General features: G+C 47.3%; 9 protein-coding genes across 9 annotated transcripts; 4 read left to right on the top strand and 5 right to left on the bottom strand.

Annotated features, from left to right (window-relative positions):
• Positions 1 to 123: 123 nt before the first annotated feature.
• Positions 124 to 2,518, bottom strand: F5147DRAFT_724832 (S-adenosyl-L-methionine-dependent methyltransferase). The gene is made up of 8 exons (XM_041439078.1): positions 2,347 to 2,518; positions 1,911 to 2,293; positions 1,633 to 1,850; positions 1,455 to 1,524; positions 1,196 to 1,407; positions 1,082 to 1,146; positions 196 to 1,034; positions 124 to 143 (listed from the first exon to the last, which is right to left on the bottom strand). Exons 2-7 carry the CDS (start codon positions 2,257 to 2,259, stop codon positions 296 to 298), a joined length of 1,653 nt encoding a protein of 550 aa, XP_041286196.1. The 5' UTR covers positions 2,260 to 2,293; positions 2,347 to 2,518; the 3' UTR covers positions 124 to 143; positions 196 to 295.
• Positions 2,519 to 2,537: 19 nt separating this feature from the next.
• F5147DRAFT_724817 (uncharacterized protein) lies at positions 2,538 to 5,165 on the top strand. Its single transcript, XM_041439077.1, has 16 exons — positions 2,538 to 2,781; positions 2,838 to 2,932; positions 2,995 to 3,035; positions 3,085 to 3,105; positions 3,156 to 3,194; positions 3,269 to 3,314; positions 3,373 to 3,382; positions 3,497 to 3,585; positions 3,643 to 3,848; positions 3,906 to 3,961; positions 4,016 to 4,097; positions 4,151 to 4,257; positions 4,306 to 4,388; positions 4,438 to 4,448; positions 4,501 to 4,601; positions 4,657 to 5,165. The coding sequence occupies exons 1-16, from the start codon at positions 2,645 to 2,647 to the stop codon at positions 4,811 to 4,813; spliced, it is 1,281 nt and encodes a 426-aa protein (XP_041286195.1). The 5' UTR covers positions 2,538 to 2,644; the 3' UTR covers positions 4,814 to 5,165.
• Positions 5,166 to 5,177: 12 nt separating this feature from the next.
• Positions 5,178 to 6,737, bottom strand: F5147DRAFT_724810 (ChaC-like protein). Its single transcript, XM_041439076.1, has 13 exons — positions 6,591 to 6,737; positions 6,508 to 6,532; positions 6,382 to 6,452; positions 6,255 to 6,314; positions 6,173 to 6,203; positions 6,061 to 6,114; positions 5,979 to 5,992; positions 5,851 to 5,922; positions 5,791 to 5,796; positions 5,708 to 5,741; positions 5,585 to 5,655; positions 5,456 to 5,533; positions 5,178 to 5,398 (listed from the first exon to the last, which is right to left on the bottom strand). The coding sequence occupies exons 1-13, from the start codon at positions 6,645 to 6,647 to the stop codon at positions 5,354 to 5,356; spliced, it is 618 nt and encodes a 205-aa protein (XP_041286194.1). The 5' UTR covers positions 6,648 to 6,737; the 3' UTR covers positions 5,178 to 5,353.
• Positions 6,731 to 8,311, bottom strand: F5147DRAFT_724805 (uncharacterized protein). The gene is made up of 4 exons (XM_041439075.1): positions 7,857 to 8,311; positions 7,602 to 7,804; positions 7,121 to 7,545; positions 6,731 to 7,070 (listed from the first exon to the last, which is right to left on the bottom strand). The coding sequence occupies exons 1-4, from the start codon at positions 8,209 to 8,211 to the stop codon at positions 7,061 to 7,063; spliced, it is 993 nt and encodes a 330-aa protein (XP_041286193.1). The 5' UTR covers positions 8,212 to 8,311; the 3' UTR covers positions 6,731 to 7,060.
• Positions 8,312 to 9,219: 908 nt separating this feature from the next.
• Positions 9,220 to 10,560, bottom strand: F5147DRAFT_586719 (uncharacterized protein; the record flags this gene model as incomplete). Its single annotated transcript, XM_041431946.1, has 7 exons — positions 9,220 to 9,471; positions 9,523 to 9,710; positions 9,759 to 9,887; positions 9,946 to 10,021; positions 10,091 to 10,252; positions 10,306 to 10,424; positions 10,491 to 10,560. The coding sequence occupies 7 exons, from the start codon at positions 10,558 to 10,560 to the stop codon at positions 9,220 to 9,222; spliced, it is 996 nt and encodes a 331-aa protein (XP_041286192.1).
• A 482-nt stretch (positions 10,561 to 11,042) lies between these two features.
• Positions 11,043 to 12,497, top strand: F5147DRAFT_724791 (phosphoglycerate mutase). Its single transcript, XM_041439074.1, has 6 exons — positions 11,043 to 11,144; positions 11,204 to 11,233; positions 11,285 to 11,330; positions 11,385 to 11,392; positions 11,446 to 11,970; positions 12,023 to 12,497. The coding sequence occupies exons 1-6, from the start codon at positions 11,127 to 11,129 to the stop codon at positions 12,164 to 12,166; spliced, it is 771 nt and encodes a 256-aa protein (XP_041286191.1). The 5' UTR covers positions 11,043 to 11,126; the 3' UTR covers positions 12,167 to 12,497.
• A 1,325-nt stretch (positions 12,498 to 13,822) lies between these two features.
• F5147DRAFT_748234 (Prefoldin subunit 3) lies at positions 13,823 to 14,668 on the bottom strand (the record flags this gene model as incomplete). The annotated part of the gene is made up of 5 exons (XM_041440042.1): positions 13,823 to 14,047; positions 14,100 to 14,258; positions 14,311 to 14,422; positions 14,472 to 14,548; positions 14,603 to 14,668. The coding sequence occupies 5 exons, from the start codon at positions 14,666 to 14,668 to the stop codon at positions 13,823 to 13,825; spliced, it is 639 nt and encodes a 212-aa protein (XP_041286190.1).
• A 101-nt stretch (positions 14,669 to 14,769) lies between these two features.
• F5147DRAFT_724782 (uncharacterized protein) lies at positions 14,770 to 15,514 on the top strand. The gene is made up of 3 exons (XM_041439073.1): positions 14,770 to 14,926; positions 14,979 to 15,036; positions 15,074 to 15,514. Exons 1-3 carry the CDS (start codon positions 14,778 to 14,780, stop codon positions 15,098 to 15,100), a joined length of 234 nt encoding a protein of 77 aa, XP_041286189.1. The 5' UTR covers positions 14,770 to 14,777; the 3' UTR covers positions 15,101 to 15,514.
• Positions 14,770 to 15,906, top strand: F5147DRAFT_724780 (uncharacterized protein). The gene is made up of 3 exons (XM_041439072.1): positions 14,770 to 15,036; positions 15,093 to 15,392; positions 15,590 to 15,906. Exons 2-3 carry the CDS (start codon positions 15,227 to 15,229, stop codon positions 15,766 to 15,768), a joined length of 345 nt encoding a protein of 114 aa, XP_041286188.1. The 5' UTR covers positions 14,770 to 15,036; positions 15,093 to 15,226; the 3' UTR covers positions 15,769 to 15,906.
• The last annotated feature ends 3,802 nt before the right edge of the window (positions 15,907 to 19,708 follow it).

The following is a 19,708-nucleotide window of genomic DNA, read 5'->3' as shown; positions in this document are numbered from 1 at the left end:
TCGTCCAAATCTCTGGCTATCTGCAGACGAAGAGCAGTCGGGGTCCTGAATTTCCCGCAATCGATAAGTTCAATCAGCTGGTAGAGCGAAGACACGTCAAACGAAGCACTTCGAAGTCAGTCTGGTCATGAGTCTGATAAGGCCTATTATCACCCTTGATATCAGCACCTGATAGCACATGATCAGGATATTCACCTTCTGCACGTAATAACAAACACTGACGACGTAAAAGCGTGGTCCAACCGCTGGTTAAAGATGCCAACGTGATAGACTTATGTACTGATATTGACGGGAGCTAAACCAACCTCAACACCGCGACGCTCTCCACATGCGCAGTCTGTGGGAATAGATCAAAGCCCCTCAAACTCTCCAGGACATATTTCCTCCCACCCCCTTTCTGCTCCATCCGCTCTATAATCATCCCTATATCACGCGCTTGTGTATGCACATTGCAGCTCACGTATACCACAGTGCTGCATGCGAAGCGAACCAATTGTTCTATGAATGGTTCATCAGAGCCCTTGCGTGGAGGATCTATTATCAACGCCGTTTTGTCTGGGGGGAAGTGCGAAACTGTCGAGAATATGTTCGCAGCGTCACCGGCCAGAAAAGAACATTTCCCTTGTGGAAGGCGGTTGATAATAGCATTCGCAGTAGCAGACTTGATTGACTCGGCGGAGAGTTCAATGCCTGCGACGGTGTCGAAATGTGGCGCAAGCATCAATGAGAAGAGACCTGAACCGCAATACGCATCCACAAGATGCGTAGGCCCAGACGATTTCGAGGAAGGGAAGATCGCATCTTTTACGTATGAGGTAAGCGGGACAAGCACGGAATTGTTGTTCTGGAAGAATGAATGTCCCGGAAACTCGAAATACGTGGAATCCACGCGTTCACGAACAGTTGCCTTGTGGTTCGTGATGCAGATATGCTTCTCGTCCTCCGGACTAGGGATAGACGATATATCGGAGGGCAGGTCTTCAATCGAGTCGCGTAGAAGCAATGAAACACCTTTCTTGTAGCCCCAGATATTCCTGATGGAAATTCAGATATAGTTGAGTTTCTTATACAGCTCACCTACTTGATTATATCTTCCCGTATAGGTCCAAGTGCCGCGTTTAACACGGGGGTTGCAATAGGACACTCCTGAAGCCGCTAAGTACATATCAAAACATTCCAAGTTCACTATTGTCACCTCGATGTCCAGCACTGTCCGCTTTCCGATTTCATTAAATCCGATTTTCAGCCAGCTGGGCTTATCTGTTGAATTGGCTGAACCAGAATCAGCTTCCTTGCGTGCTTTTTTTGGTGGAGCCTCAAAATGCGGTGTTATCTTCGTGCGGTAGCCATATTGAAGTGGCGAGGCTATGGTTGGAAGTACGTCTGGGATGGTTTCTTTGGGAAGATCTAGTCACGTGAGTGAAGGCCCATCAGAAATGATTAAATAAAAGTACTTGAGAAATTTTCATAAGCCTTGATGACCACATTGCGCTTGATTCCAAGTTGAGTATCGTAAGAAAGCATCTAAGATGCGATAGTCAGCTGCCGAATAAGATTATGATGCGTCTGTTATCAATTCGACTAAACATAGAAGCTGATACTCATGCGAAAACTACAAGACGCACAACTAACCTGATACTGGCAACCAGAACATTGTCCAAAGTAGCGACACTTCGCACGGCTGTTGTCGCGTAGGTCAAGGTTCGGTGAAACAACTTCAAGAAGGTCGGCGAATGAATGTAATCGCGAACTGCGATAAACTCGAACACGAATTCTTTCCCCTGGTAATGCAAATGGTGCAACGATCACCCAGGGAGCGGAAGACGCAGGAGAACGTGCCAGCGCATCGCCTAGTGTACGTGAAGTTTAGTCAAAATCAATAGACAAACGAGGAACATTCTTATCCGCACCATTGGAAGATAATGTAGATACCTCTACCTCCACCTCTTCACGGAAATCAAACGGTGAATTCCACTCGGTACCTTGTTGCAGAACATGGCCGACCGTATCATCTCCTAGCAGTGCGACTATATCGCGCCATAGGACATCTTCTGAAGAATAAGGCTCTGGCAAGATACGCTTCTGTTTCCTCTTCGCTGATTTCGACACTTTCTTGGAAGGTCCAGATACTACATGGACACTCGTGTCTTCTTTTGTTACATTGGACTCATCCACGGGATGCTCCTCCAATCGAATCTTCTTCTCCACTGGCGCAGAGACCTCGGGATCGATTGCCGGTGATCTCACACGGGTAGACATTGCAGCTGATAGTGCCTTGGACTGGCAAAAAAAACTAGTTCGAACGTTACAAAGTAGACCAGAAGGACAGGTTGCCAGTCGACGCACGCGATGCGAAGGAGCTATAAGTCTTGAAATGGTGTGGATGGTGTTCGTAACAGTGACAACACTCATGCTTGGATCATCCTGCGCCGCCGATTCTCCTTCGTGGCGCCAAACTGCGTTCCGGACTAGGAAATCCACACGTGACTAAGCGTCATACTTCGGTTTATTCTTTCTCACTTATCCGTATGCTCGGACTTGCAACACATCATCACATCATTAGGGTTTGCCAAGGCTTCTAATCCGCTTTTATTACGTTCCAAATTCTGTGAAACCGAAGTAGCTTAGTTGTTTCTTTTGCACCATGATCATCGCTCTCGCCCGCTCACTGCTCTTGGAGCCCCCTGAGACGACAACGGGAGAGCCAGTGGATTCAGCTACCTTCTGGTACAGGATTGCTATCAGTGCCGTCCTTGTGCTTGCAGGAGGTGTATTTGCAGGGTGAGTCTATGCAGTCTACTAGGTTCTTTTATGTTATGTTTGATATTTTGTCATAGGCTGACTCTCGGGCTGATGGGGCTCGATGAATTGCACCTGCGTGTCCTGGCTACGTCGTCAGAGGACTTGACGGAGAAGCGCAATGCGCAAAAAGGTGCGTTGCCAAACAGCCCTTGTCTCATTTCCCAGTTGATAAAATTGGTACACGACAACCAGTATTAAGACTGATGCAGAGAGGTCGGCATTGGGTATTAGTGGTATGTTGATGCCCGCGCGCATGCACAAATAACTTATCCTTCATTATAGGTACTTCTTCTGGCCAACGTTGTGAGTGGTTATCTCAGGTGCCCGTGTCTACAATAGCTAAACACCCGCAGGTCATCAACGAAAGTTTGCCTATCTTTCTTGATGGTGCCGTAAGTAACAGAATTCTTGAAACAACAATTGATCGGCTCCGCGCCGATTAACAAATACTATTCGCGTTACATAGATTGGTGGCGGCATTGCGGCCGTCGTAATCTCTACCACAGCGATAGGTACGGATCAATCTGCTAGTATCCATGAGTTCGTTGTCCGCTGATTGTTCCATTATAGTTATTTTTGGGTACGTTTGCGCCCCTCTCGAATAGGACTTGCTGAGCAAGACGCCATATTCTTCTTTTCCACAGAGAGTACGTAACAACAAAGTATCCAGTCGATCCCATCACATTTTCTGCAGAGTTATTCCGCAGGCTGTTAGCGTCAGATATGGCCTCGCAATTGGCGCACGATGTGCCCCTTTCGTGCTCTGCCTTATGTATTTGTTTGGTAGGTGATGCTGACATGCATTGCGTCGAAGTCATAATAACTCCGGATGTAAAATAGCTCCTATCGCATACCCTACTGCGAAGCTCCTCGATTACGTTCTAGGCCAGAATGAGGGCCATACGTACAAGAAGGCTGAACTCAAATCTTTTCTGCAGTTCCATCGCACGGGAGAGGAACCACTACGGGATGACGAAATCAGTATATTGAATGGTGTGCTCGAGCTCAATACGAAGAATGTGGAGACGATCATGACGCCCATCAAGGTAAGTGTTTCCGTTGACGATATAGGACAATATCGTTCATGTGTCTTGGAACTGTAGGACGTTGTAACGCTGAGCTCAGACACCATTCTTGATCACAACACAGTGGACGCAATGTAAACATCATAGTTCCAGTTTCCTGTTGTTTTTTTGACTAACAGCTCGCTCAGCCTCACAAGTGGCTACTCACGCTTTCCTATACATGAACCCGGGAATCCACTAGCATTCCAAGGGCTTCTACTCATCAAAAAGGCAACTTTCGATGTTATACGTCAGTCTACCTAAACGCTGAAGTTGTTTCTCAGTTGCTGGTATACGACCCAGCGCAGGCTCTCCCAGTCTCGGATTTCAAGCTCTCCATTCTTCCCGAAGCACATCCCAGTATAAATTGTTTCCAGGCGCTAGATTACTTGTGAGAATCTTCACTCAAACTTCCGCGGCTCTGATGCATGTATTACAGTCAAACGGGACGTGCCCACTTATTACTGGTTAGCCGGACACCTGGATTAGCAGGTGGTGGAATTGGAGTGATCACACTCGAAGGTGTGTTTTCTCAGACAGCTCTGTCCTCTTACTGATATCGATGCTCCAGACATCATTGAGGTGTGTCTGGCTTGGACTCCGGTATATATCCAAGGATAACAAAATTTTGCAGGAGATCATATCAGAAGAAATTGTGGATGAAACAGATCGATACGAGGATAATCAGAGTAAAAGACGTGCGAGACGAATCACTACGGCTACTGTAATGCGCGGGTCCGTGTTCCATTGTCACTTTTCCACACCTGTTGTTGATATACCATCTTTCAAGGATTGTGGAGCGAGAACGAAGTCTAACGCGAGTGCCGTCCTCCGACCGGATACCCCTGTTGCGCGATACACCTTTCACGCCATCCACTCCGCGTTCTGATCTCAACCATCCGATTCCTCGTTACGGTGCCATACTCAGCCAGTCCCCAAGAACATAAAAATTGCAACCATATTCATAGGGCGTACGCTGCCGGATTTTGTCGTAGTTATTGGATGAATCTGTTTGTTTCAGTATCTTGACTCGTCGCTTTGTGTAATGCTCGTCAAAAGCCATCATCAGTACATCGACCGACTATCACTGTCTCCAGTTACTCATTTAGTTTCGTTCTCTCTTATTTCTTACCCTACAGTATACAAACTGTTGTATATCTACTTGTAGGGCAGTTGATTTTTTCCCCACCGAGTATAACTTTAGTTTGGCCAGTAACCCCATGATATCATTGCCATTGACCCAAAGCCGATATGCACCAAGACTGTATGCCAATGATATCCGGAGAACTTATTTCAAAAGGTTGTAATGATGCCTGAGGGCGCTATTTCTGTGTCTGCAGGTGAAAACCGATCACTGTTAACTCATCGCCATGGTAGAGAACGCTAGGATAGTATATATGTGATGTGTTCCAGTGTGTATCTGAGGTATGTATGTAGATAATCGACCTCTCCTTCATGTTGGTAATATCTAACGACAAAATGGCTGACTAGTGATCATCGCTTGCCGTTTCATCGAGCTCTCGTAGTCGTTCCTTCAGAAGAAACATCAACAATGGCTCACCTGTCCAAGTAATCGTCCGCGAACTTACCTCAAGAGCAAACAGGTGCGAATCATATGATGCTGGTGCAAGCTGACGGACCGATTCCGCCAGACGATACAGATATTCCTGATATGAATAGTTTCAAATTTGCTCTGACCTGAAGGAAGCTTGACAAGCCTTGTTCCGTCCAGAGGGGCCCTCGGAGACCCATATCCGCTGTGCCAAGTCCTCTAATGGTTCTGAACCAACTGATCGCATCGTCATTAGTCCGAATTCAAAAGAGGAAAGTGGGATGCTCACTGAATGATGGATTATCTGGTCGACCGACATAACACTTTCTTCTCGTGAGATCGACACAACTCATTTAGAAACACAACGCGTACGAAAGCCTGAGTTAAGGAATCAACGATAGGTAGGTGAAACAAGTGAAGCGTGTTGCGTACATCCTGAATTGCAATTCTTTCTATCCCGTTCTCTATGGTATAGACATGCAGCGTCTCCATTGTGTATCCATCCTGATCCATTGTACTACCTCGAATGATCGGATACTCAGTTCTGTTGAGCGACGTACCTTTTCTCTGTAATCTTTTCAGACACATGGAGTGTCAACACGAACTATGGAGCCTTAACATCGTAGGCCATATCGGACTCACCCAAGTAATCCCTAACTTCTGCCTCATATTCCGGGTCAATCGTGTACGCTATGCCTGTGGAGAGGGACATTATCAACAAGGAGAGAGCCTCCATCGGACGAAAAAACCTTGCCCCAAACAATATCTTCATTCGGGAATGCATCCTATGTAGTGTGTTTGCGGATATCCTAGAAGTCGAGAAGAGATGAACTCACAGACTGAGAAAAGCGATCCCAATCCTCCTTGTGGATAAGAGTCACCACACGCCCCGGATTCTGCGAGTTCACGATCAATACTATGTCAGGAGTTCCGCGGACGTGTACGATAAGTGCCAGGACACACCTCGGGTGTGCCACGATGATCATGCGATTTCTGAGCGAAGCGCCTTACGTAGCCTTTTAGGAATCCAGAGGCTGCAGAAAGCCATATTCATAACATGTTTGTAAGCTAAATGGATTGATCGCTCACTCTGGGATTGGACATGAGGTGGGGGCTATACCAGCAGTGATCGCAATTAGTTAGTGACACCTTTCGTGGCTGTCTGTGCTCACCTTGAATATCAGTGAGCCGTATCCAAAGACTACGAATGGAGCATTGATGGACCCCATGGACGACCTGTGAGTTAAGCGATGAATGCTCGGAGCACAATGAGTTGGCGCTATGCAAGAATGCCGAACAGGCAAGAACTAGTAGGCGATATAGGCGCCGAAGGTACTGCGGCCCGTAGTACAGTATAAATTCATTTATGATGACCAATAACTACTACACAATACTGCCATGGCCCATGTGGCAGCGTAACAATACGCCACGCTGGGCTACGTAACTGCGTAGAATAGCGCAAGAATAGCGGGTCGGAAACATTGTCAAGCTCTAGCCAGGACCAGCGGGTACATACTCTAGTACAACGAACGAACAACTGTCATGACACGTGATCCTATCATACCGTGTCGCGCAGACTGGTGTAAATCGGTTCCGGAGTGTACGCTTATCCATACAAGGGGGATCATCCCCTAGTCAACCCCTAGTCGGCTCTAAGACAAAAGGAGTCAGGCGTGCCACAAATGCGGTTGATCTGCATTACCTAAAATTATACTTCACTCTTCCCCTCCACTCCACATATGATGGCCAGACCCAATACAAAATGTGTGCAATTCGCATGTACCGGGGCATGAAAACCGTCTTCTCTTTATGATCAATGGCCTGGACACAGCGTGTCGCCACCACCTCGCGTCGCAAGCCATGTTTATTCGGGTCAGCTTCGTGTATAACGGGGGCAGAGTTGAGCGGTGTGTCGACCGCGGACGCGCGGAAGTCCCCCTCGATCGTTGCGGGAAGGAAGGACGTGAACGATATACGGGGGTGCTCGATTGCGAGCGCCTGAAAGAGCATTTGGGAAGCTGATTTAGTAGAAGCATAGAGGGTGCGTGTTGGCGCAGGAATGATTGCTGCCGCACTTGAAAGGAGAAGGATAGACGGTGAGATGGAACAGGAAGTGAGGAGAGGTATCTAGTAAGTTGGACATTTGTGAGTGATCAACGCGTTGCATGGAAACGTAATCTCACAAATGTAATCGCAGCAATGTATGGTCCGAAGAAATTGCCATTGGTGGCTGCTTTTGCGACACCAACCGCGTGGTGAATGGCTTCAGCGGTGGCATGTGGCAGAGAGAGACCATCTTTGGAACTAGTGACTCCAGCAACCGTCATCAACGGTTGAAGGGCAGAAACACCAGCCGTGATTATGAGTGTGTCGATACCATCCCACTCTGACACATCACCTCAGTGACAGCGGGGAACAAAAGAGACTGTGATACATACCTTTGATCACCGTGTCACGCACCTTTGTCATGTCTTCCACGCTTGCGCAGTCGCCGCGCACATGCAACACACGACCGCTTTCACATACCCATTCCTTCCTGCATTCCTCAGCAGCCTCATCAAGCATTGATTCCCTCCGTCCTACCAAGCATATTCGTGCACCTCTCTTCGCATATTGATGAGCAACAGTACGACCTACTCCGCTCGTTGCACCTAATATGAGGACTCTCTCTTGTGTTGGTGGGATCTGAGTGAGCCGTGGTGCAGGCCGTAAGTACCAGAAGAGAATGAGAGCAAGAGGCAGGGCCCCAAGCACAAGTTTTACCGTTGTGATGTTGAAATGAGAATCAAACATGGCAAACCACAATACTATAGATTTCAGAAGGGTTTTAATATGTCGTATTCAAGTTACATCAGCAGAAGATCCACGATTTTTGGTCAAAAAGAAGTTTGACAGGCTTACGGTGAGCCTATGATAAATTAATAATAGTAGTACGACAGCGCTGTTGTTAGAGCCACGCGATTGGTGGAACGGACTTCTCCGCAGTACATTGCATCTCTGCGAACCTGGAGCGGGTGGACCAACTGGTTGGCAAAACTCAGCAGTTTTCCCAACAACACACGAATATGAGACATTATCCGCAATGGCACACTATATTGTGGTCAATGAGAAGTGAGAACAATCAAGTACAGATCCGAGAGTTTAGAGCAAGTGGAACACATGCTGGCATCACAACCCCGTCCATTGTACATGATAGTTTACTTTGTATATTGTAATAGCCGCATGATATCAGAGATTACTGAAGTAGGGGATAATCGATAAAGGCGCTCACGTTGGCACGACGGATAACATATTTATCAACCGGAAAATCGAGTGTTATAGAGCGAAAATTATTATACATATCCAAAAGAGACGGCCGAGAGACAAATAAATATATAAACAGGTTCCTATGCTTTTAGCCCAAGCACTATCGGTATATGCAAGATACTATCTTTTGGACTCGCCTTCCAAATTGTGGACTTGGACCCGACTTTGCGATCATGAACCATTGAGGCTAAGCGCTAATTATTAGCTTTCTGTCTTTCCTCTATAAACTCATCATGACCCACCATAGCAGAATTACACTGATGGGCTTGTGATTATTCCCATGAGAGAAGGAACAGCCATGGTCTCCCTCTGATTATTTTTTGCATAGCAATTTTTGCAGGCGAGATGGTTTCGAAAGCATGAATTATTTTTCCATCCTTGAGTCTTTATGATCAGAATTTGGACAAGCTTCGGTTGTAACACAAACGTCAGCAAGGGATGTACCGCTTGGGAGGCTCTAGTCATTTACTTCACATTCGGCTCTGATATCAACCTCTACTCCGCCAATATCCAAGTAGGCGACTTTCCTGATTTGTGCTCACTCCCCGTCCCGTCCACTGAAGTACTGCCACTGTGTGTGAATTTGGATATATGGGTCTCCACAGGCGTCATAGGATATTCCTGCGAATTGCTTTGTTCCGTTCTGACAGTTGTCCTTCCAGTTGAGGTTGAGAGGTAACCGCGATGTTTATTCATGGCGATACGAATAAGCACCATGTAGAATGCAATCGATATGATCGGCATCATCTAGTTGATAATAGCTCAGTATGTTTCGATATCACTTAAAAGGGGGATTACCAGGTCCACCATAACAAACTCTCCATTGTTCGAGCAGAGGAAACAGATTAGTGCGGTGAGGAGTGCCACAGAGTACAAAATGGCGGCATCCACGAGCACGCGTACTATTGGCATCAAAGTTCCCTTCGTACCGGCGCGAGTGGTAGTGACATTGCGTTCAATCGCCCATATTCGGTATGCCATTAATCCTGGACACATTCACAACTTCTGCACCGTGCTCGCAGAAATGAGCTTACCTGAACCCGACACATTAGCTGCCATAGTTGAGACAAAATATGCCATGATATACGTCGCAAGATTTGTGGAGAAAACGCTAGTAGTGGACTCGGATTGCGAAACACTGTAGACTGCAATGGTGCCAGTGACTGCAAGGTAATATCAGATTTCACAACTTTCTCAGGCTGAGCAATATTGCAGTTTTACTTGCGACGCTACACCACAGCAGGCCTGGTAGGATGATAACCCGGATGGATTGCCAAACAACATAGCAGCGATAAACCTTTTATCAAATGGGGCACTTCTATTAGCCTAGAGGATCTTAGAGTAGCAGACGAAAATATGAACCTACCACCATCCCATCAGCAAGTAGAGTTTGCAGGACGTATAACGCATGCTTGATCACATACGTTTCTTGTGCCACGTCTGCGAAGAATGCTGCTGGTCCTCCTGGGTACGTGTCACGATACTTCACCAGTCCATCTTCCACACGAATGATGGTCACGACAATGTGCTTGGTGAATGTCAGTAGGCGCCATGCCACAGACGGGAAAAGCAAGGACTCACCGCAGTACTCAGTAACAACAGCAGGATAGCTACTATGGCGATTGGGCGATTGATGTCTCGCACATGCTGTTTGTAGGTCAAAGACCACATGGTGCCCATAAACATGAGCACTGAAAAACCTGGAGAGATGAGTTGACTTTAGCTTGATGGACATGGGACAAACAACCCCGATGCCCGATGCTCACCGTATAAAATACCTTCCAGCACTGCTGCCATTAAAGCACCGGTATCGAATGGGATACCACTTGAAGTCATGGCGAAAACTGGGAGATGCAGAGTGGTGTGTACATCTTCATCGGTTTCGATATATAGCCTGAAATGAAATATTGTGTTATCATATGAGATCACTGATCCATCAGGCGGTGCTTGTTGATAGATCCGGTAGCTTGCTGCGCCTTGATGATGATGGCCTTCGAATTCACATCTTGAAGGAACTTTAGTGACGAATTGATAACGAAAGAATGACTTCCTTCTACTTATTTGGTCTACTTGAGGCTAGACAATGTCGGTTGCGGCCGCAGAGCGCACCTCTCCTGGACTGGTGTGGGGTGATGTTTCAGGTCTGCGCGAGCCGCGCGTCAGGCTTCAGAAGTAAGTCTGATACGGCGAGGTTGTCTACACTGTGATAATCAATTCAATGCTACACGACTGTTGCGATAAAGGAACTTTACAAGTAGTAGTCCTTCATTGATGAGTAAGCTGACCTCAGTTTGTAATTCCGAACATGTATCGAGTCTTCACGCGCACGATCATGATGCGGCTCCACCAGCTAGTCCGAACTATTCGAGGTTCGATATTTTTAGAGGACACAAGTCAAATTCATGTTGACCGTGACGTTCGTGAGTCATGAGTCCGTTTTGTGTCTTTGCAAATGAACTCATGGGCGAGCGGGAATCAGATCAGGCATGGACAGTCAACCGATAATGTGGTCAGTTTACTTTGTAGTCTCCACGCGCCGTATTGTGCTTAGATGTCACAGAGACACGTGTGGGCAGGGTGGGCTGATGCCCCGCTAAGCCAGCGCGGTTCGTTAAGTCCTCTTTCACATCAGCTGCTCTGATATGCTCTCCAACATGCAGGAAAAACGGTAAGCCCTCTTCAATTCTCCTGCTTCCTGCTTTCAATATCCGCGTCTTTTAGCAAGCCGAAGCTCTCGGTGCATACTTTTCCAAGACCCTGTTTACCAAAATCTATGCCTCTCCCCTCAAGCGCGCTGCCACCACTGCAGCACTTGTTCTTACTGCCCAACCTGCCCCACAGCCGCCACATGACTTCACAATCGAGTCCATAAAGGAGCAAAATTTTGGCATTGCAGAGGGGAAACCGTGGTGTTCTCCGGACAACAGGTCTTCCAAGTCGCTCTCAGAGTACATGAGCGAGGGCAAGTACCCCACCCCGCTTCCGGGTGAACGCTTCACGGACGGTGAGTCCGATGAAGATTTAGCAGCACGTGCGATGCAAGCCGTGGATGAAGTGATCATGCCACACGTACATAGTGCAATGCGGGCTAGGCGTGCAGAGCATATTGCACTCGTAAGCCATGGGCTCTGCATTAGAGCGCTCATTTGCGCGTTGTTAGAAAGGGACTCCAGAAATATTACCACTTCGCGTGGGTACACTGGGATGCAGAACACGGCGTGGGCGAGGGTAATCATTGAAATGCAGGTCAGTTGATGTTATGTTTTTTTTTTATGCGGATGCTGATGGTGGTATACAGGACGTTGCAGATGGCACACCATTGGAGATCACTGATGAAGACAACCCCCTGATCGTAACAGTGACGGACTTCGGTCGTGCGGATCATCTCATCAAGCTTGTACGTCCACCTGACTTCCACCATATATGCGGTTGCTACTACTGATTCTCAGAAGCCGAACGCCGGCGGGACCGGCAAGATTGCATACGACCCAAAGCAACGGGACATCAGAGCGTTCTTCAATAGTGCGGCGAAGACCGTTGCCACCAAGAACTGTGAGGGCGATGCACGAGATGGAATCAATAGGGAAGCAAAGAAGTGACCTATTCACACCTTCGCAACGATGTCACTAGCAGCCCGCAATTTCTTACCTCCGTGCAATCAGCAATATTTAGACTCACTAGAAACACAGAGGCTATGGACAAATACACCGTTCAGATTGGCGCCAACAGATGGACCTTGAGCTTCATCTGCGAGCTTCCAAAGAAATCAACTGGTCGGTTGTTGATTCAATCAGCCGCGTCTTCCAGCGCATTTTCTCACGGCATTTCATGCAGCTCCACAATGACCCGCGCCTAGTGTCCCGCTGATATCAATGCCCTGATTATTTTCACAGAATACCGTGAACCTTTCGATTCTGACATCTGTACCTTCGTGGACACTCAAGATGTCCTCTCCTAGTGTCTCGCCCCATCCGACCGTCACGCATGACTCATCATCACTCCATGCTACCTTTCAAACCTTTCTTTTCAGATTGGATGATTCTCACTTCGCCAAAGATATCATGCTGATATGCCCATGTCTCGGCTGTTTGACAATTCATTGATAGATGGAATGTCATTCCTGATATTATGATCAACTCAACCAAGCAACTTGCACTCTATATAACAGCGCTTTAAGTGACTCGTTTGAATCCAAACATGACCAATAAATCATCTCCTAACATACAATAATGCTTAATTACGCATATGTAAAAAAACGTATGTCCAAAATTCATTATTTAATGTCTGCGATGTCGCGCTAAATCACCATTCAGATCAACAACAAGTCGACCTATCGATATGATTATCTTCACTAGCTATGCAGTTGCTAATGAGTGGTGGCGTGGCGTGTCCACTTCGTCCATCGTTGGGTTCTCGGACAGTGTTCGGCATGCCAATGTCTAGTTATATACCCATGACATGGGGCAGGCCAGCGCCGTCGACTCACTCACCGTGGATGGGGTTGCAACTCGATTCTTTGGACAGGTGTTTCTGCGTTGCTGAACGACCTAGGTGGTCGCAGCTTGAGCATCGACCCATCGTCTGATTGCGCGAACAACATTAGCGGGAATTCGTGAGCTAGTTCCTTGCAGGTTATTTCACATTTGGCTGATAGCGGACCTACCTGGTACTCTTTTCTAGTAACGATTTCCACAGGGTATTCCGCTTGTAGGAGCAGGCATCATTCTAAGTTTCCAGTGATGATCCAGGATATATTGTTGATTGCTTTATGCTTCATGCTACTTCCATGCGTAAGCCTTCGTTCTCCTTCCATTGTCACCCTGAATGATGATACCTGCAGACTCTGAATATTTTGGCATTGCGGGAGCAGATACGGAACCCCAGTCGATATGAACGGCGATATCCTTAGACAAACGAGGAGCGACCGAAGTATTACAGGCATGTTCACGATATGTCATGAATTATGAATGGCAGCGATAAGATACTGTTATTTTTGTTGGCCGTATTTAATACAAGGGTTTGGGTATGCAAATTATAGGCTCCCTGAACGGGCATTGAATATTGAGGCTTGAAGATTCTGCCCGACTTTAGGTAAATGCTAGCTGCCCTTCTTTCCATTACCTTCTCCGGCTAGTCGACGCTCTCTTCTCCGCTTGACATCCCAATTATAAACTCTAGCAGTGTTGACTTCCATCACTGTCAGCTGCTCTCGCATAAACTCCAAGTCTTCGATCGTAGCTTTTAAGCTGGCCTCTGCAAGTTCCAATTTGGATCGCAGGAGCGACGCAGCCTCTGACAACTTGTACGATAGCATAACATTCGCCTTACACGAATCAGATACCATCGGGAAACTCACGGTGGACAACTAAACTCACCCCTAGCCATAGATAGACGGTGTCGGTGTCCTCGAGTTCTGCTTCCGCGAAAAGCGTGTCGTTTAATTCGAACGTTGTGGTAAGCGGCTTTTGGGGATTGTCGGAATTTTCCTCGTCACCGAGATCATCCTCCAAATCGTCGTTCTTGTTCTTGCCTTCCTACGTAATCGTCAGATAATATCGACGCACGTGTTCGCAGTGCTAGACTCACTCTTTGTTCTTGCAGGAACTCCACCATATGTAATGTCTTTCTGATATCGGGGATCTTGTCTTCCAGACCTTTTCGTCGTTGTGTCAGGTTGGCATCCATATATCGATACTTCCTGGATTTCCTTAGTTTCAATATCGTCACAGAATATATATCAAACATACGCGATAGCATCCTGGAAATTCTTCAGGGGAGTCTCAACCGCGCCATCTGAGCCTCCCAGATATTCTTCGACATTTGCCTACATCATGAAGCATGAGCAGAAGACCATTGATCTACTTTTGTTGATACGCGCGATGAATGGAGCTTTTGGAATACCCCGTGGATTTTTCTCCTCTTGAAATACCGACTTGGCAGACATGGTCGTAGAGACTGCAGTCTTGGAAGCTCGAACCCCGCTTCCAATCATGACGTCCGGTCGTTGTCCGGTCGGAGTTGGAATTTTCCTCTCATCCTCACGAATTTTTTCAATGACATCCTGTTTGATTGTGAAAAATCTCCCCACATACTTGACGCCAGATTGCCTTGGAACGTACTCCGTACAACAATTGCAAGGTGCCCCCTCCGGAACAATCACAGATGTGAAAAGCAAGACGGCACATCGCATTGATTCGGTTTCGTTGGCTTCAAGACCGATCAAGAAGCAAACGCTGCGACTTGGCAACTGCAAGGGGCTGGTTCGATCGCACGTTCATTGGCTCGACGCGAATTAATGTCGTGGCTGTCGCAGTAAGTTTTTTTTTCCTTTTAAAATATCTACTCGCAGGACGTGAAGGATGCTCCAGCTTTTTGACCAAGTAAGGGAAGACGCATTGAAGATACTGCTACGAATTCAGGACCGTCATTGCGACCACATGTTCACAAGGCGGATTATGAACCTGGTGTTGGATTCATTACCCGATCGAGTCTGAGAAAACTGATGACGAGCACGGGGTTAATCAGAGCACCATTCCTGAGGAACGCCAGTACTCGACAACAAAGACGATCATGCAGTTTCGTTTATTCCTCCGAAATCTTGCTTTCTCATCTCATGTACGAAAGCCGAGATCATGGAGCTATTTCAACCATTCGGGGAAGTTGTAAATGTGAGTATCTCGTGGCCTTATTGTGTATTCTCTACATCTTTCGCTTTTTTCTTGATGATAAACACTTAGGGACATCTGATCCTCCAGGGATGTGCTGATCCCCGGGAACCAATAGTAGAAAATTTATCTGACTTCTATTCCCTTTTTACAATTTGTGTGTTGTCGATCACTTCGCTGACTTATCACTATCCTACCAGGTCCATATACCTTGTCTAGGAAGTTGAAGGGTTCAGTCTACGTGACCTTCAAGCAGCCGACGTCTGCCCTCTCGGCGTATGAGGTGCTGGACAAGATGTTCTTCCAAGGACGTCTTCTCTACATCGTTCCTATTTCTGACCGTAGAGGGCGAGGGGGGAAAACAAACGTTAAAATATGAGTTTCCGGCGTAAAACCACAGCTGGGTGGGACGGCCGGGACTTCAATTGGAGAGTGTTGTACATGAATGTTCGTCGAGCCCTTGTCATGTTATGCACTATATATCCAGATCTTATGCAATGCAATGACATCGTCTATTGCTGTTCGGATGGTTCCGAATTGTCCAGACAGATATTTTGAAGTCTGAGTCAGATAATGCAGCAGTCAAGCTTGTGCTTGCGGAGACGCACATTATCCAGGAGAGGAAGTTGTACCTCGAGTCCCAGGGAATCGTCTTATTGTCACTTTCTTCCCGAGCGCGGTCCGATACTACAATACTCGTGAAGAACATCCCTTCTGACACCACTTGGCTGTACCAACGCGAGTGAGCCATCTCCTTATCCGTCAAACTATAAATTGTATATCACCACATCTCTAGGAAGTTCAATAACCACACTGTCGTCTTTGATACCATAGCTGGAGCCCTACGACTCTCCAACAAATATGACATTGCAGACTCGTCAACTACATCTATTTCTGCCTGGCCCCAAGACTTCACTAAAATGACTTATGCTGCATTCTCTCATGCCGCTAGTGAGCTTCCCTTTGCCCCTGTAGGCCATAAGCCTCGCACGATAATGTAATGTTCCTGAGATCCTTCCTACCTCATTCTATGCGCTTTTGATTTTCCGTTGGAGTCATCTAGTCGAGGGTGATCAAAGATACCTCTAAGTGTCCCCCTCGGTGATTCATACTTGGATGCAAACACCCTCAAGACCATCTATACGCAATCCTTACTGGTACAGACGACCAGCCATGCGGATACATCACAGCTATTTTCGCTGGCTGCGAGAACGCACTCAGACGTGGGTCAACTCATCGTTGAGGCCGGATGCTTTCTCTCCGTGGCTCCTTCCTAACTTGCAAATGTTGCTCCCAACATTTTAAGCTTCCGTGTTCTTCGCATTTCTTGTCTTCTATGTATCTCGGATTCGTTCTTAAGCACATCATCTTTTGCCAAGAGCATTCATTTTGTTGCAAATGACATCGACTTGGTATAAACATATGTTGATTTTCAGCACGTGACGGACGCGTCGTGTTCATTCAGGCAAGCACGCACAAATATTCGTAACCGGTATAAATATTTATCGCAGGATATCCTGGAATCGCCCCGTCGAATATCTTGCCAGCATACCCCACATTCAACGATATTCCACCAACAATATGATTTCTACTACCTTCTACGTTGCTTCACGTCTAGCCATTACGGCCGTAATCTCGGTATCGTTTTTCGAGGAAACGGTTCTCCGTCCAATCCGATCTGGACTAAGGAAGAGTACCGCCGGCCTCGTCGTGTCGGCATTCAAGTCGACAATTATCTTGATCCTAGCCGCCGACGAGGCCGCTTCGATGTATCTGAGCAACGATACCAGTGCACCCTCCACTGGCGGACACGTTCCCGATGCAGCACCAAGGATACTGGGAACGGCGTGCAAGTTACATCAAGGTACTCCGGATCGTCACCCGCCCGTGAATTTCGTGTTGCCAGTTCCAGCCAAGAAGTCTTTTCTACAATCATCTCTATCTTCATTACTATCGTCACATATATTCAGATCGACAATGTCCTACAACATCACTACTCTCGATTTGTCGTATTCAGGTAATTGTAAGCGCCTCTCCATCACATCGAATACTACCCTTGTAGCCTGCGACGACGACCACTCGAAGGACGTCTTGCCACCATCTTTATTGTCATCGTCACCTGTATTCAGATCGACAATGTCACACAACATCACTACTCTCGACCTCTCGATCACATCAAATACTGCCCTGGTAGCCTGCAACGACGATCGCTTGAAGGATATCTTGCTACTATTTTTATTGTCATCGCCACCTGTATTCAGATCAACGCCCAACGACATCACTACTACCCTCGATTTGTCACATTTCGGCAATTGTAACCGCCTCTCTATCATATCAGATACCGCCCTTGTAGCCTGCGATGATGACTCAAAGGACATGTTCTCTGACAAGGTACGGAGCATTATATCTAACTTGTTATTGCCTAACATTCGGATCACTCTAGGACAACTATGCTATGCCACAGCCTGGGGTGCAAGTACCAACGCACACTACAGATAATGTCCTCGTTGATGTCCCAGCCCCAAGCACAACTATCGACATTATTAGCCCCTTCTGTACACCGTACATTCGGCCACTTGTCCTACTAGTCGACAAATGCCAGACAACGCCTACGTGTACTGCTAGCCATTCTGTTCCTGGATCCGCACACCTCACGGATGCCTTGCTTCAGACGACAAACTCCCTCCACAGCAGTCCATCCGTAGTCCCCAATGATGGCTTCGTACACTTGGAAGGCGTCTTCACTGGCACTGACGAAGCGCTAGACACCAAATATGTCGAACACCACATCGACACCTTGCCCCCATGCATGCCAGCTCTTATCACCGACAATGATCTCGCCATCGAAAATGCTCTCCCTGTTGAAAATGCTCTCGCCATTCGCAATGCTTCCTCTGATCCGCCAAATTTTCGGCCACTTGCTCCACTCGATAGCTTCCCGATGTCGTTGTCCACGAAAACTGACACTAACCCTTCTGGATCCGCCCGACCCACTGACATGCTAGCTCACAAGACCAAGGCTACTGCCTCCTGGCTAAAGCCCCTGATCCTCGTTACTAAATACGCCGCTGGTCGATTCATCCCTCTACCTCCTACAGCGCTTCCCGAGAAGTCGCGCCCATATAAACTGAAGCAGCAGAAGGTACGGGCATGTTCATCGTCAGACTCGGTATGTCACTCATCATACCTCATTAGTGCAAACCTGCTAGATCTTTGCGAATGAACTCTGCTTGCCACAGCATCGTGCGTTCTCGCCTCCAGCGACACGCCCACAGGATCGGTCGGTCATTCCTTTTCGTACTGTAATTGCTTATTGATTTCGGTACTACTAGTCGGCCATCTTGCGCAAGTCTGCAAACAGATTTGTGTCGATCAATCATCCCTCATGGACGGCTGGGTCACTGCCATGGCGGAGATGGGGCTCACCTCGATGCTGGTCGGCAACCACCGAACGTCGCCAGGATTGCAGCTCCCTCTTACATTCGACGCATTTTATGTTTTAGAGCCCGATTTGCAAATCAAAGCCCGCCTTGCGTCACTTCGCCATCGAACAAATGCAGTCGCCGCCACGATTCCAGCCACCACCACTTTTCCATTTTCGCCACCCCGGCGAGACACTTGCTGACACCTCCAATGTCTTACACCCGTCTGCTGCGACTTCACTATTACCTACAACACTGACAACCACCGTCTACTAACAACGAACATTGCGATATCTAACCAAAGCCCGCCAAGGTCACAGGCCACATACCAACAAGAAAATACGACGCCATCGTGACGTATATTATGATACTAACACCATGACACTATCAAGCAAGACCACTTACGACACTCAGGCCAATACCATTTCATGATTAATGACAGACAACGCCTATCATCAGGGTTCACGACATTCCAGACTTGCTCCACACAGACCACAAGCTGATCAGAAGAGTATGACACGCATCACGACACTAATGCCACGACACTACCAAGCAAGACCACTCACGACACTCAAGGCAGTATATGAACGACGCTACGATACTCAGACACACACTATGTCACGACACCGAAGGCAGCCAACACTCAAGTACTCACCCCCATGGCATAACGATACTACGATGCCGTCAGAATATTTCGCGATACTCACGCTGCCACGATGCCATCAACAAGGCTCACTTTTCGTTGCTCACCACTAACCTCATGACGACCCGTATCCCAGTCATCATTGGCAAACATGATGTCCCCACTGACAGCGAAACAAATTTCGACGCATTACTTGCTCTACTTTACTAAATGATAAAATTGATCTCCTGCTCATGTATCTTTGGAATGAATGT

Source organism: Suillus discolor, assembly GCF_016758755.1.
Source record: "Suillus discolor strain FC423 chromosome Unknown F5147scaffold_104, whole genome shotgun sequence".
NCBI lineage: Eukaryota > Fungi > Basidiomycota > Agaricomycetes > Boletales > Suillaceae > Suillus > Suillus discolor.
This window is presented reverse-complemented; position numbering and strand designations above follow the sequence as displayed.

What these genes read in the sequence shown, in the direction of transcription:
- F5147DRAFT_724780 (XM_041439072.1), top strand. Translation starts at nt 15,227, where the DNA reads ATGACGAGCACGGGGTTAATCAGAGCACCATTCCTGAGGAACGCCAGT. An exon ending in CATTCGGGGAAGTTGTAAAT is followed by an intron (nt 15,393 to 15,589) that starts GTGAGTATCTCG and finishes CTATCCTACCAG; the next exon opens with GTCCATATACCTTGTCTAGG.
- F5147DRAFT_724810 (XM_041439076.1), bottom strand. Translation starts at nt 6,647, where the DNA reads ATGGGGTCCATCAATGCTCCATTCGTAGTCTTTGGATACGGCTCACTG. An exon ending in GGGATCGCTTTTCTCAGTCT is followed by an intron (nt 6,204 to 6,254) that starts GTGAGTTCATCT and finishes CACACTACATAG; the next exon opens with GATGCATTCCCGAATGAAGA. An exon ending in CGCACCTGTTTGCTCTTGAG is followed by an intron (nt 5,399 to 5,455) that starts GTAAGTTCGCGG and finishes TTTCTTCTGAAG; the next exon opens with GAACGACTACGAGAGCTCGA.
- F5147DRAFT_724782 (XM_041439073.1), top strand. Translation starts at nt 14,778, where the DNA reads ATGACATCCTGTTTGATTGTGAAAAATCTCCCCACATACTTGACGCCA. An exon ending in CATCGCATTGATTCGGTTTC is followed by an intron (nt 14,927 to 14,978) that starts GTTGGCTTCAAG and finishes GGCAACTGCAAG; the next exon opens with GGGCTGGTTCGATCGCACGT. An exon ending in TTAATGTCGTGGCTGTCGCA is followed by an intron (nt 15,037 to 15,073) that starts GTAAGTTTTTTT and finishes ATCTACTCGCAG; the next exon opens with GACGTGAAGGATGCTCCAGC.
- F5147DRAFT_724791 (XM_041439074.1), top strand. An exon ending in GACAGTCAACCGATAATGTG is followed by an intron (nt 11,234 to 11,284) that starts GTCAGTTTACTT and finishes TAGATGTCACAG; the next exon opens with AGACACGTGTGGGCAGGGTG. An exon ending in GGGTAATCATTGAAATGCAG is followed by an intron (nt 11,971 to 12,022) that starts GTCAGTTGATGT and finishes GGTGGTATACAG; the next exon opens with GACGTTGCAGATGGCACACC.
- F5147DRAFT_724817 (XM_041439077.1), top strand. Translation starts at nt 2,645, where the DNA reads ATGATCATCGCTCTCGCCCGCTCACTGCTCTTGGAGCCCCCTGAGACG. An exon ending in TACTTCTTCTGGCCAACGTT is followed by an intron (nt 3,106 to 3,155) that starts GTGAGTGGTTAT and finishes AAACACCCGCAG; the next exon opens with GTCATCAACGAAAGTTTGCC. An exon ending in CGATCATGACGCCCATCAAG is followed by an intron (nt 3,849 to 3,905) that starts GTAAGTGTTTCC and finishes TTGGAACTGTAG; the next exon opens with GACGTTGTAACGCTGAGCTC.
- F5147DRAFT_724832 (XM_041439078.1), bottom strand. Translation starts at nt 2,259, where the DNA reads ATGTCTACCCGTGTGAGATCACCGGCAATCGATCCCGAGGTCTCTGCG. An exon ending in ATCTACATTATCTTCCAATG is followed by an intron (nt 1,851 to 1,910) that starts GTGCGGATAAGA and finishes CACGTACACTAG; the next exon opens with GCGATGCGCTGGCACGTTCT. An exon ending in GTTCTGGTTGCCAGTATCAG is followed by an intron (nt 1,525 to 1,632) that starts GTTAGTTGTGCG and finishes ATCGCATCTTAG; the next exon opens with ATGCTTTCTTACGATACTCA.
- F5147DRAFT_724805 (XM_041439075.1), bottom strand. Translation starts at nt 8,211, where the DNA reads ATGTTTGATTCTCATTTCAACATCACAACGGTAAAACTTGTGCTTGGG. An exon ending in GCGTGACACGGTGATCAAAG is followed by an intron (nt 7,805 to 7,856) that starts GTATGTATCACA and finishes GTGATGTGTCAG; the next exon opens with AGTGGGATGGTATCGACACA. An exon ending in ACATTGCTGCGATTACATTT is followed by an intron (nt 7,546 to 7,601) that starts GTGAGATTACGT and finishes CCAACTTACTAG; the next exon opens with ATACCTCTCCTCACTTCCTG.